The sequence below is a fragment of the Myotis davidii genome, unplaced genomic scaffold, assembly GCF_000327345.1.
Source record: "Myotis davidii unplaced genomic scaffold, ASM32734v1 scaffold130, whole genome shotgun sequence".
In the NCBI taxonomy this organism is placed as follows: domain Eukaryota; kingdom Metazoa; phylum Chordata; class Mammalia; order Chiroptera; family Vespertilionidae; genus Myotis; species Myotis davidii.
Genome location: NW_006285040.1, coordinates 4,366,165 through 4,379,471, shown reverse-complemented (window position 1 = coordinate 4,379,471; position 13,307 = coordinate 4,366,165). Strand labels below are relative to the sequence as shown.

Here is a 13,307-nt window from a genome sequence, read left to right as displayed (position 1 = left end):
GGGGGGGGGGGGGGGGGGAGGGGATGAGCGGGGGCGGGGTAGGGAGTAACACGGGGACAGGGACACACATGTAATATCTTAATCAATAAAAAATATATTTAAAAAAAAAAAAATCAATTAGAAAAATATCTTTGGGTGAGATTAACAACAACAACAAAAAAGATCACTTTGTATTATTTTAGTTTGCATGGTCATCATTTATAGTCTGGCACGACCATGCAAAGCAAGAACTGCCTGAACTGAAAGAGTTCTGGTAAAACTGAGCACTAACTTTAGGGAAGGGAGTTAAGAGTGTGCAAGTCAAGGTGGCAGTGTGCAAAGGAAAACTCAAAAGAGCAAAATTTGGAGACGTGGGAAACAAAAAAACCTCTCCTCCACCAGAAAAATCATAGAACTCACAAACCTTTCCCTATCACTAAAAAAGAAAAAAACAACCAACACTCATCAAAAAGAAAAATCAAATTTTATTTCTTTGCATTGAAAAAATGGCAATCAAAGTAGGAATTCTTGAAAGAAAACACAATCCACTAAATGACTAAACAAGGCAAATCTATGCAAAGTAACTAAGCTGAAACACAGCAACTGAAATGAAAACATCTTATATATGAAAATCTGCCTTTCCCTCCCCCCAAAGAGTGATAAAGTGGAAGAAAACTCATACAGCACCCCAAACTCAATTACATTTCTTCAAACAAGTTCTGAGAATGTGAAAAGAAAATTTTACATGAAAACCAGAAAAGGATGATCAGTAAAAAGAAATAAAAAAGTTAAATGATTTCAGGAAAGAGAGGGAAAAGACAAAATAAATTGAGAAATGAAGACTAAATTATAGGATGCCTAAAGAATAATAGTCTCAAATGAAAAGACAAAAAGGGACATTAAAGAAAGACTTAAAATAGCCAAGAGAATAAAAATGAGATAAAGAAATAAAAAGGAATGGACACGGACAACAGGGGGGTGAGGGCATGAGCGGGGGGGCGGGGAGGGTAACGTGGGGACAAGGACACATATGTAATATCTTAATCAATAAAAAATACATTAAAAAAAAGAAAAAAAAGAAGTAAAAAGGGCCAATGAGAAAGTGGTTGAAATGAAAGATAAGCAAAGAAAAAAAATACACAAATTTGAAATACCTAAAGAAAAAAGCAAATAATAGACTAGAACTAGAGGTCACCAAACCAGGATTGCAGGCTAAATTTGGCCTGTGGTTTTGTTTTATATAGTCCTGGAGTTAAAAAAAATGGTCAATCTTACTCATCCTATATAATAAAAGGCTAATATGCAAATCGACCAAACAGCTGGTCACTATGATGCACATTGACTACCAGGGGGCAGATGGTCAACACAGGAGTTGCCCCCTGGTAGTCAGTGCCCTCCCACAGGAAGAGCGCTGCCCAGCCAGAAGCTGGGCTCATGGCTGGCGAGCGCAGCAGTGGTGGAGGGAGCCTCTCTCGCCTCCGCGGCAGTGCTGTCAGTCGGACATCCCACGAGGGCTCCTGGACTGCGAGAGGGTGCAGGCCGGGCTGAGGGACCCTCCCCCCAAAGTGCACAAATGTCATGCACTGGGCCTCTAGTAATAAAAGCAAATTAAAAAAGCACCCACCAGACTGGTGAAAATCAAAGTAAGACAACACATTTCATTGGTGAGGCTGTATGGAAACAGGTACTGTCATACAGTGATGAAAATATAAAGTAGTCTGTACTTTTGGTAAAGAAAATGGGGAATATCTAATAATATTACATATGTATTTAACTTTTGATCAAGCAATTCCACTACTAGGAATTTACCCTAGAGGTATATCTTAAACAATACATAAGCACATATGCAGAAAATCATATTAATTTCAACATTGTTTGTATTTGGAAAATATGTATTCTACACATAGAATAGCTGAAAGAAACAATGGCATACCATTGTACACAATGGCATACCATTGTACACATGGAATACCATTAATATATCTAAAAAAAGAATGAGGACAATCCCTATGACCTTATACAGAATGATTTTCAAGGTATGTTAAGTGAAAAAAGCAAACTGCAATAAAGTATTTATGGTATGGTACCTTTGAGTAAGAAATTGAAAGAGAAATAAAAATATACATACATGCTCATCAAAAAATTATAGGAAACACAAATCAAAAATTAGTAAGAATGGTTACGTACAGAGTGAATGAATATAAGGTGGTAAACATTGTGGTTAAAAATGGGAGTGGATGATGAAAAGGACACGAGGTCCCCATGAGTTACAATCTCTGAATATACATTTTTGTATCGTTCTGACTTTCAGAACCAGGTTAATATTTCATTTTTTTAAAAAAATCCTCACTCAAAGATATGTTTATTGATCTTTTAAATGGGAAGTGGAGGTAAGAAAATGGTCAATTTTACTCATCCTAAATAATCCCATACCCGCCCCAACTGAGGATTGAACCCTCAACCTAGGCATGTGCTCTGACCAGAAATCAAACCTGCAATCTTTGGTATATGGGAAGATGCTCTAATTAACTGAGCCACCTGGCCAGGGGAGGTTAATATTTCACATATTAAGTATATAAAATTGACAAAGAGTGTGTGTATGTGTGTATATGGGGGAGGGGGTATGTCCTAAAAAGGAACCCAAACTGAAACAAACTTGTTTCTCCAATAAATACCAAAATATTAAAGGGGGAAAATAAAAGAAGCAAACTAAGTATTTCTGAAATATTATATTCTGAATATATACCCTCAGGCTCGAAACAAAAAGAATCATTCTGGATAATGAAGCTCTGTCAGTGCTAGAGGACGGCACTGACAAATGAAAAGAGAAGGATTAAAATGAATCTTGTGATGCTGGATTGGAATCTGAAGTATCAGTATAAACTCCTGGTTTTAAATATACAAATAAATAGATACAGAAATAGAAATAGATGTGTTTAAGGGAGTGTCTGTGTGTATATGCATACATATATACATTTCCTACCTCTGCTTGCTGAGAAAGGGGCTAGAAGCAATATTGTCCTAATACCAATGAGCACATTGATATTGGGACAAATCCTGGTTTCTAAACCCCTCTCTCCAATAAGAAGAATCAGGGCTTCTTGCAGAAATGACTAAGTCCAGAGCTGAGGCTGGAAAAGAAAAAGATGAACCTAGAAATATCTTGTGTCAAAGCAAAGAGATGCTCAAAGAATGAAGGGGCTATGTCAAAAAGGCAAAGAGCTTTCTGAAGGGGTTCCCACTGGCCAAATCTGGAACAATCTGAGCATCAAAATATTTGGAAAGCAATAAACCTGGGAAGCAGCACTTCCATTTATCCAGTTTTATATAAGAGACTAAAAAGTAGAACAAAAAATAATTCTAGCTGAGATCAAGATTTCCTTATAGCTATTGATACAAAGATTAAATTATATTGTGTGAAAGAATAACGTATCTACTTGGTATTCTCCTTAAAATAAACTTTAGATTAAAAAAAATTACTAAGAAACCAAAAGTGATTAAAAAAATTTATTGTCAGCCCAGTCAATCTTGTTATACTTGGGTCTTGCAAGTTAATATGGCTTAAGGAACTCACACCTCACATGCAATATAGGAATCATCTCACCAAGGATGCCATAATTTCCCATTATGCTTGGCCAAGGCTCCTCAGTGGTCCCTGCTAGGATGGACTATTAATATTTGCCTTTGAGATTTTACTATTTTCCTGCTTCTAAGGCAGACCATTCTCTTTCTGAAAAATACATAGTTTCTTTTTTAAAAAAAATATTTCTTTATTGATTTCAGAGAGAAAGGGAGGAGAGAGATAGAAACATCAATGATGAGAGAGAATCATTGATCGGCTACCTTCTGCTTGCCCCCCACTGGGGATCGAGCCCCCAACCCGGGCATGTATGTGCCCTTGGCTGGAATCGAACCCAGGACCCTTCCGTCCGCAGGCTGACGCTTTATCCACTGAGCCAAGCCGGCTAGGGCAATACATAGTTTCTTTAGGTACAATCAGATCACATTTTAATTTTAATGGTCAAGGAGAAAATCTGTCCTTGAAGTCTATTTCTATATGACTGGTCTAATATCTGACATACCCAGAAAGCAATCTTATTACCCTTATTTCCAAACTCTTGCTGGAAGAGATGATGCATGCAATAGCCCCAATATACCAACAATAACAACATTTTAAAAAGTCAATTTAGTCTTGGCCAGCATGGCTCATTGGTTGTGTGTCGTCCCATGCACCAAGAGGTCCCCAGTTTGATTCCCAATCAGGCACATGGCCTGGTTGTGGGCTCAATCACCAGTAGGAGGTGTGCAGGAGGCAGCCAATTGATGTTTCTCTGTCATCGATGTTTCTCTTTCTATCTCCCTTCCTCTCTCTCTAAAATTAAAAAAAAACATATTTTAAAAAGTCAATTTAGCCACACAACTCACCATACTTCTCCTAATATAGTTGATGGCTTTTTTCATATCCATGCCAGACCAATTGTTGAGCATGTAGCAAATACAGGAAGCACAGTATACAAATCGCATGTCATTTTCACTGCCCTCAGGCACTGCACAAAAACTGCAAACAATAATAAGATTTACTATTAACATTGTACAATAAATTTTATTTATTTTTTGCAGGGGAATTAGAAACACCTACTTCACATCTTTAGTCACAGAAAAATCTATCACAAATAGGATTTAAAAATCTAAAAACAGATTTAAAAACCACATACTACTTGTATTGTTCAATAAAGAATAGGTCTATTAACTTGAATAATATAAAACTATCTCTACATCATTACTCCAAAGTTCTGATTTCTGGGTAGTTTTACATACTACCACAGTTATTCCTCCCAGATGCCACCAGTCAGAGTAAGTTGCTCTCAGCCAGAAACAGCTATGGCACGCTATGGTAGAGAATTAATGGCCAAAAAAAAAAAAAAAAAAAGCAGGTAAAACCTGGAACCTATTGGGTAGTAAGAAATTCCCAAACCCAAGTTTTGCTATGTGGAATTTCTTCTAACTACGGCATGTATGTGTGTGTGTGTATGTATATATATATATATAGACAATCAGTAGTTTATTGATCATGGTATTTTAACTTAATTTTTATCTATTTAATTAGTTTTAGAGAGGTAATCGCCTGTCTCTTATCTATTCCTTTATTTATACACTAGAGGCCCAGTGCACGGATTCATGCACTGGTGGGGTCCCTTGGCCTGGCCTGCAGGGATCGGGCCGAAACCAGCTCTCCAACATCCCCTGAGGGGTCCTGGATTGTGAGAGGGCGGTTCTCAGGTGATGAACCCCGGAATCAGGTTCCTTCCTCTCTGGTTCTGGGTGCATCACCCGAGAACCACAGCTGCCAAATCACCACAGCTTGGCAGCTCCTGCATTGAGCATCAGCCCCCTGGTGGTCAGTGTGCATCATAGCTACTGGTTGATGGTCGAACGGTTGCTTAGGCTTTTATATATATAGATAAGGATAAGGTAGCAGTAAACAGACTGTGCGGAAGTAGTGAGAAATTAGCCACATGTACCTGATGACACAAATGTTTAGTATTATAGTATTTCCAACTAATGTCAATTTATGTTATATGCTGACATTCATTTTCCCCTCATCAAGAGCTGCATTTTAAAAATACTGACAGGAAAACAGAGATAATAGTAGATGGGACAGAGAAATAACAGCACAGCAGCAATTGTTTGCAAAGTCTTTTGTTTAGATCAGGGGTCCTCAAACTTTTTAAACAGGGGGCCAGTTCACTGTCCCTCAGACCGTTGGAGGGCCGGATTATAGTTTAAAAAAAAATGATGAACAAATTCCTATGCACACTGCACATATCTTATTTTGAAGTAAAAAAACAAAACGGGAACAAATACAATATTTGTATTTGCATGTGGCCCGCGGCCCATAGTTTGAGGACCCCTGGTTTAGATATTATAGCTACTGCTTTATCACTTCCTGGGCTTAAAAAAGTTTCACCATAAAACTCTAGGAAAACTCTTCTTTAGTTAGATAAACCACACGAACCATCAAATATTAATGAACTCATTACCTTCTTTTTCTATCCTTTAAAAATGTCAAGAAAACTACCTACACTAGAATATTCAATGCTCATCCCTTTCTCCTCCTATCACTGTCTTAAGGAATAAAAGTTCAGACTAATAATAATTTGTGACAAACTATAAAGTTCTAGTATAATAATACATCCATTTTCTTTAGTTTCGAAACTTTCCTTTAAAAAAATAAATAAATAAAAAAGAATGACCCATACCTTCCATCTTCCAGCTGAAGAGCTCTCAAGCCTGCTAAGCAAGCTTCTTTATTTACTCGGCTTAGATCGTCTCCAAGAATAACTAAGCATGAAAGACCGGTGTAGGTCATTGCTATGTGGCCACTGTCATAAGGATGAGCTGTTCCAGGATTCTGAATTAAAAATGAATATGTTAATTAGTAAAATGAAATAAAAACTTATTTCATTAAACAATTTCAGTAAATAGGTAAAATTAAATGTCTATACTAATTTGTATAGACATCTGATTGAGAAAAGCAAACATCAACTTTATATATATTCAGTTTATGAATCCTTTGTTTTCAGAATCCCTGCTAAAAGCAATGGGCACAAACACATGGTTGGAGACACCCTGGAAAATTCATGACTGTGACATAGGCAAGTAGTCTATGGCTAAAGGCAGAGGAAAAAAGTTGAAGTAGTGCCTCTATCAAATTATGTCATCTTCTCCAAAATCACCGCTATTTTTTCCCAAAATTCTGAAGCAGATGATAGCAAAACTTGCAGCATGCCATTTACCTTCAGATTGCAACTGTATATAAACCTTAGCATACTCAATGTAGCCAGATACTAACTTGTAACCATTACAGGAGCAAGAAAATAGTTTCTATTTTGTGAAACCCCTTTTGACAAAATGATGTTTTGCTATGCTCCCTAATGTAGAAAAATACTGGTATTTTGTGCACAGATGAAGCATCTACAAAGCCTGTGCTGGGTCTGCTTCTTTGAAGAAAATAAGCTTTTCACTTTGTTAGGACACTGTTTTCTACACCTGCATGTGCTGGTACCAAAGCCTACGGCTATAATGCTGAAGGTATTTTGCCTATTGCCACAAAGGTCAACAAATTCATCACTACTTAGGTCTTTAATTACTGCCCTAGTAAGAGTTTTTCTTTTATTACTAAGAAATGAGAACCATTCTCTACACATACAAGTTCATGGGTTTCTTAGAGAGCAAGTATCCAGCACTTGAGTGCTTTATTTTCATTTTCTCAAAGGAATCACTAATAATTAACACACACACAAAATAGTGAGAGAGAGAAAATTTTTGTGACAATAGGAATCTCAGTGTATATATATTGTACATTCTTCCAGTAAGTAAGGTGGGCATAGCTTTCCCTTAAAGAATTCAGTTCATGCCCTCATTGGTTTGGGTCAGTGGATAGAGTGTCAGCTTGTGGCCTGAAAAGTCCCGGATTCGACTCTGGTCAAGGGCACATGCCCGGGTTGTGGGCTCGATCCCCAGTGTGGGGTGTGCAGGAGGCAGCCGATCAATGATTCTCTCTCATCATTGATGTTTCTCTCTCTCTCCCCCTTCCTCTCTGAAATCAATAAAGTATATTTAAAAAAAAGAGTTGAGTTTATAATATACATTACTAGAGGCCCAGTGCAGGAAATTTGTGCACTTGGGGGAGAGGGGAGTCTCTCAGCACGACCTGCGCCCTCTTGCAGTCTAGGAGGCCTCGGGGATGTCCGACTGACAGCTTAGGCCCAATCCTCCTCCCCACCCCCTGGTGGGAACACACTGACAACCAGGGGGCAGCTCCTATGTTGAGCATATGACCCCAGGTGGTCAGTGCGTGTCATAGGGACTGGTCATTCCACTGTTTGGTCAATTTACATATTAGCCTTTTATTATATAGGAAGGATTAGACAGTTTCAGCCACATTGAAACTGGGAAGCTTGGTTCTTTCTGTATCCTGGCTTAGTATTCTTTCTCACTAAAATCTCCCCACCTCCTCTCTCTTTCCTCTTAACCCAAACAGCACTGACCTTTGATGGATTGAATGGAATACCCAGGTATGAAGAGCCTCGGAAACCACAGCGATTTAGGTTTGACCCTAGAAAATAAAAACTTAGACTTATTTAAAGTATCCCTTACTTTTGTACAGATGTTAAACCAGTTCAATTACACAATCATTCAGAAAGAGACTATTTTAGTACCAAAGCTTTGTCACTATCTCCATTTTCATGCTAGCTAATGCTGAATGCTTACTATGTGCCAGGTCTCTCCTAGGTACTTTATAGAAATTTCCTCACTTAATTTCCAAACCAGTCAGGATGAAATAATGATTTTCTACCATGTGCCTTTAGGTTACAACCCACCCCACTATTACAAAATGCTTTTCTACTTTTCCTATTTGACCATTTTTCATGTGATCAACATATTCAATCCCTCATTCTACAGAACTGAAAGCAGAAACCCAGAAGTGACATGTTCAATGTAACTGTTGGTTAGTAACACAAAAGGATCTAGAACAGGGGTCCTCAAACTACGGGCCGCGGGCCACATGCAAATACAAATATTGTATTTGTTCCCGTTTTGTTTTTTACTTCAAAATTAGATATGTGCAGTGTGCATAGGAATTTGTTCATAGTTTTTTTTTTTTAAACTATAGTCCGGCCCTCCAATGCTCTGAGGGACAGTGAACTGGCCTCCTGTTTAAAAAGTTTGAGGACCCCTGATCTAGAATCCCAATTTCCCATTCAGTGTCCTTACTTTAACTCATTGCTCTTTACAGAGGAGCAAGCTAAAGATATAAACTGATCAGGTCACAGAAAATATATGTGCTTTGTATTTTAGTATTAGACAGACCTCATTCTGAGTCTAATAACCCACTTTTCTTTGAAGTATATAGAACACTATAAGTTGGCAATTAGTCTCTCTCTACTCATTCAAAATGTTTACTCATACAATTTTTTTTTCTATCTAAAATTTTTCGTATTTCAAGATATCAATGGAATATAATTGGGAACTTAAGAATATAGTTACATTCATAAAAAGAGAACTGTTGTGCACTGTCGTTGGTGGGAATGTAAAGTGGTCCTGCCACTATAGAAAACAATATGAAGGTTCCTAAAAAAACTTAAAAATAGAATTACTATATGATCCAGCAATTCTACTTTTGGATATATAGACCAAAAAAGAATGACATCATTATCTCAACAAGATACTGTATATGTACTCTCATGTTCACTGCAGCATTATTCACAATAACCGATCTAAATATCCATTAACAGATAAATGGATAAAGAAAATGTCTCTCCACACACACACACACACACACACACACACACACATACACACACTCGCGCAGAGGACTATTATTAAATCATCAAAAAGAAGGAAATCCTGCCTTTTGCAATAATATGGATGGGCCTTGAGGGCATTGTGCTAAGTGAAACAAGTTAGAGAAAGACAAATACTGTTCTCACTAATATGTGAAATATAAAAAAGCTGAAATCGTAGAAATAGTAGATAGTGCTTTTCAGTGTGTGTGTGTGTGTGTGTGTGTGTGTGTGTGTGTGGCGCGGGGGTAAGGGGGTACTGGGAGGTGAGTTACGGAGAAGTAGGGAGATGTTGGCCAAAGCATACAAACTTGTAAGACAAGTTCTAGGGATCTAATATACAGCTTGATGACTATAGTTAACAGTACTGCACTGTATATTTGAAAGTTAAGAGAGGTCTTAAGTGTTATTGCCACACAGACACAAAAAAAGGTAATTATGTGACGGGATAGAGGTATTAACTAACCTTATGTAGTAATCATTTTGTAACATATATATGCATCAAAATCAGCAGTTATACCCATATCTCAATAAAATTGGAATAAATTTTTAAAAACAAAGTTAAAAAATGGTCACACCCACAATAAGAAAATAATTATAGTTTTGATAGCTATTAGAAAATCAGCATGGTATACATACCAGGTAGGAATGTAGTATCAACAGGCTGGACATGTAGAGCTAATAAAAAATCAAGCTGATTTAAAAATAGGCTCTGATCTGAGGAAACCAGCTCATATCTCTTATGACTGATACATGACTAATTTATAATAACTGGTTTTTACTCTTCTATTCTTTAAATCAGGTATTTTAGGGGATATAAAGCTGAATCTCTATTCAGCTTTATATCCCCTAAAATACATAGAATAGTATCTTATACATTAATTCTTTGAACAATTTAGGAAAACTTACCCACAAATTTAAAACTCTCCACCAAGCATCTTCTCCCATTAACAAAAAATAAAAAAAATATTATCTAATGGTGACAATATTTTTGATGAACATGGTTCTCTTATCCTTGCTGAAGACTTTTAAGTTGGTAAGCACTTAAGATGTGCCATTATATAAGGACCCATAAACATGCTCATACCCCCTTCAATCCAGTAATGATAAGCATGTGCACAGAAACACTTGCTGCAGTATTATAATGGTGAAAGTTTAGAATAAATAAAAACTCTCAAAAGTTTTACATTTTACTGGTATATAACTTTTTGTTTTTTAAAAGACTCCAATTGTAGTGTGTTTACAATGCTTGGCAGATAGTTGGTGTCTATTATGAGTTTTTCCCTGAGATATGACCTAGTCATCAGGCAGGAGCAAGTTTTGTAGCATAATAATTGTCTTTCATGTGTAGGCACACAAATAAGGGGATAGTTTTTCCTTATAGTCGATAGCTAGACACTTATGTTCTCTATTAATACATCTATAATAACATCTCTCTACATGCTCACACATAAGCTCACATATACACATTACATCCATGTACATATTCCCATTTTTGCTGCGGCTTCTTTCCATCTACCCAATTTCATTTTCTAAAGTAATCTTGATTTTTATGATATACTGCTATCTAAACTGCTTTCATGTAACAAAATAAACTAGTTTGACTTTATGGCTCTACCATGGTGTAGGATCACCAGATCAGTGGTTCTCCATTCTTACTGTGTATCACACAGGGATTGTTGGACAGGTTAAAGATAACAAACTGTATATACTCAAAGGAATACTATACTCCTATTAAAGTAATAATTAGGGGGAACTATGTAGCAACATGGAGAAATGTATACTGCCAAGAGAAAATATAAAAATATGTGCATTATGCTTATAATTAAACAAATGGTACTTACCATCAAAGCTCAGAAGAGAATAAACAAAATAGACACTGGATGATGGCAAGTTAGGATACTAGGTCCTTTTGTTACTAAGCAAATGTTAAGTATAAACTTCCCATTTATTCCAAATTTACAACTGGATGCATACTCAGGGCACAGTTTAAAATTCTTTGGAGATTATTAAATGGCACCATCTAGTGTTCCTATTCAGTAGTGGCAAAGCAAAACGAAAGGTCTGGCTGCCTAACAGACTCAATTGTATAGCTTCAAAAAAATAGATGCTTCTTAGGTCCTAACCTAACCCAAGCCCACATCAAAGCCCCGAGAATTGGGCCTGGACAATCATATAAAAAAAGAAAAAACAATTCCATGACACTATTTTTTAAAAAATATATACTTTATTGATTTTTTTACAGAGAGGAAGGGAGGCCACGAGGGATAGAGAGTTAGAAACATTGATGAGAGAAACATCAATCAGCCGCCTCCTGCACACTCCCTACTGGGGATGCGCCCGCAACCAAGGTACATGCCCTTGACCGGAACCGAACCTGGGACCCTTCAGTCTGCAGGCCGACGCTCTATCCACTGAGCCAAACCAGTTAGGGCTCCATGACACTATTAATGGTGGTCATGCCACTTAAATATAATTCAAAAGTGATTTGGTCATTTTCCTAACTTTATAATTTCTATTTTAAAAGTTAGGTTTTTGCACTAAGCAAACAGAATTCAAGTGAAGAATATGACAATTTTTATGTAAAATTTGACATTTATATTTTATGACTATGGAAATAATTCTTCACAGGTCTCAAGAAACATGAGGTTTTCTAGTAAAAGGACACACCTTATACAACCTTTTTCAGGATGTCAAGAGAGACACAAACAAGGCAAATGTAATATTCAATAGCTTAAAAATGTTTTTGTAAATACCTATTTTCTAAATTTCACAGATTAGTTTTAGAATCGGACCTAGACCAATTAAAGAAAAGGCAGGTGAAAGACTTTCTTTCATAGAAATTAGAGATTTAACAGTGTTTCATCCAACAAAATAGTAAATTGAGAATTTAGAATTACAGTTGGACCGTGAAAAGATTTGTGGTGTGGCCCATCGGACACTATGACTAGGGACAGTTTGGACCATAAACCAACCACTGTGGGATCTTTGCAATAAACTCTTGATCACAGTGCTCCCAAAAAGGTGCTCTACAATTTTTTAAACTTGCAACATGCTCGAGTTAGCCACAGGAAATTATATTTACATTTTAAGCATATTATTTTAAAAAGGCAACAATCTGCCCTCGCCAGTTTGGCTCAGTGGACAGAGCGTCAGCCCTCGGACTGAAGGGTCCTCGGCTGGATTCTAGTCAAGGGCACTAACCTCAGTTGCAAGCTCAATTCCGTGCGGGAAGCAACCTATCGATGTGTCTTTCTCACATCGATGTTTCTCTCTCTTTGCCTCTACCTCTCCCTTCCACTCTCTTTAAAAAAATCAATAAAAAAATATCCTTGGGTGAGGATTAAATATTTTTTTAAAAATAAAAGGCAACAATCTGACTGAAAAATCTACTAAAAATAAAATCATTAAGCAATTTACCTTTTAATATTAAGCCACCTTATCTACATTCCCAAACACTTAATCGTAATATTTTATGAGATCTATTAACGGACAGATACCAGTAATGAAAATAACAAAGGACTAGAAAACAGTATTCTAATTTTGCCTCTAGCCTTAACTAGCTATAATATTGTGGACAAATGACTAATCTCCCTGGAACTTAATATCCTCATTTGTAAAATGATGAACTATAATATCCCATGCTCTATACTAGCTTAAAATTTTCTAGTTGTGCCCCTGATCAGAGAAAGGAGCACACAATTCCCAGCCTGATCCCTTGTGTTTCTTAAATACTTGCACAGGTTGATAAGAAGGGTCCCAAGTCTCCAATGGTCTGAACACACACGAATTACTAGGCTACCACTATAGTCTTTACAACTCTGGAGTTAAGTGGAAGGTCAGGGTTAATTTTGATTCATTATTCACAATGTACTTGAGTGCCATACATGGCAGTCTCCACTAGGGACCTATTTATATATATACTAGGGGCCCGGTGCACGAAATTCGTGCACTGGGTGTGTATGTGGGGGGGGGGGGGGG

General features: G+C 37.1%; 1 protein-coding gene across 4 annotated transcripts in view; it reads right to left on the bottom strand.

Moving 5' to 3' along the window:
• The window catches only part of PGGT1B (protein geranylgeranyltransferase type I subunit beta), a 42,492-nt gene that overhangs the window by 20,973 nt on the left and 8,212 nt on the right, over positions 1-13,307 (bottom strand). For all 4 annotated transcript variants that reach the window (XM_006755276.2, XM_015558453.1, XM_006755275.2 and 1 more), the window contains exons 3-5: positions 8,031-8,098; positions 6,240-6,391; positions 4,405-4,537 (exon numbers count right to left, since the gene is read on the bottom strand). In XM_006755276.2, coding sequence (XP_006755339.1) covers positions 4,405-4,537; positions 6,240-6,391; positions 8,031-8,098 — 353 coding nt within the window. The remainder of the gene's footprint in view (positions 1-4,404; positions 4,538-6,239; positions 6,392-8,030; positions 8,099-13,307) is intronic.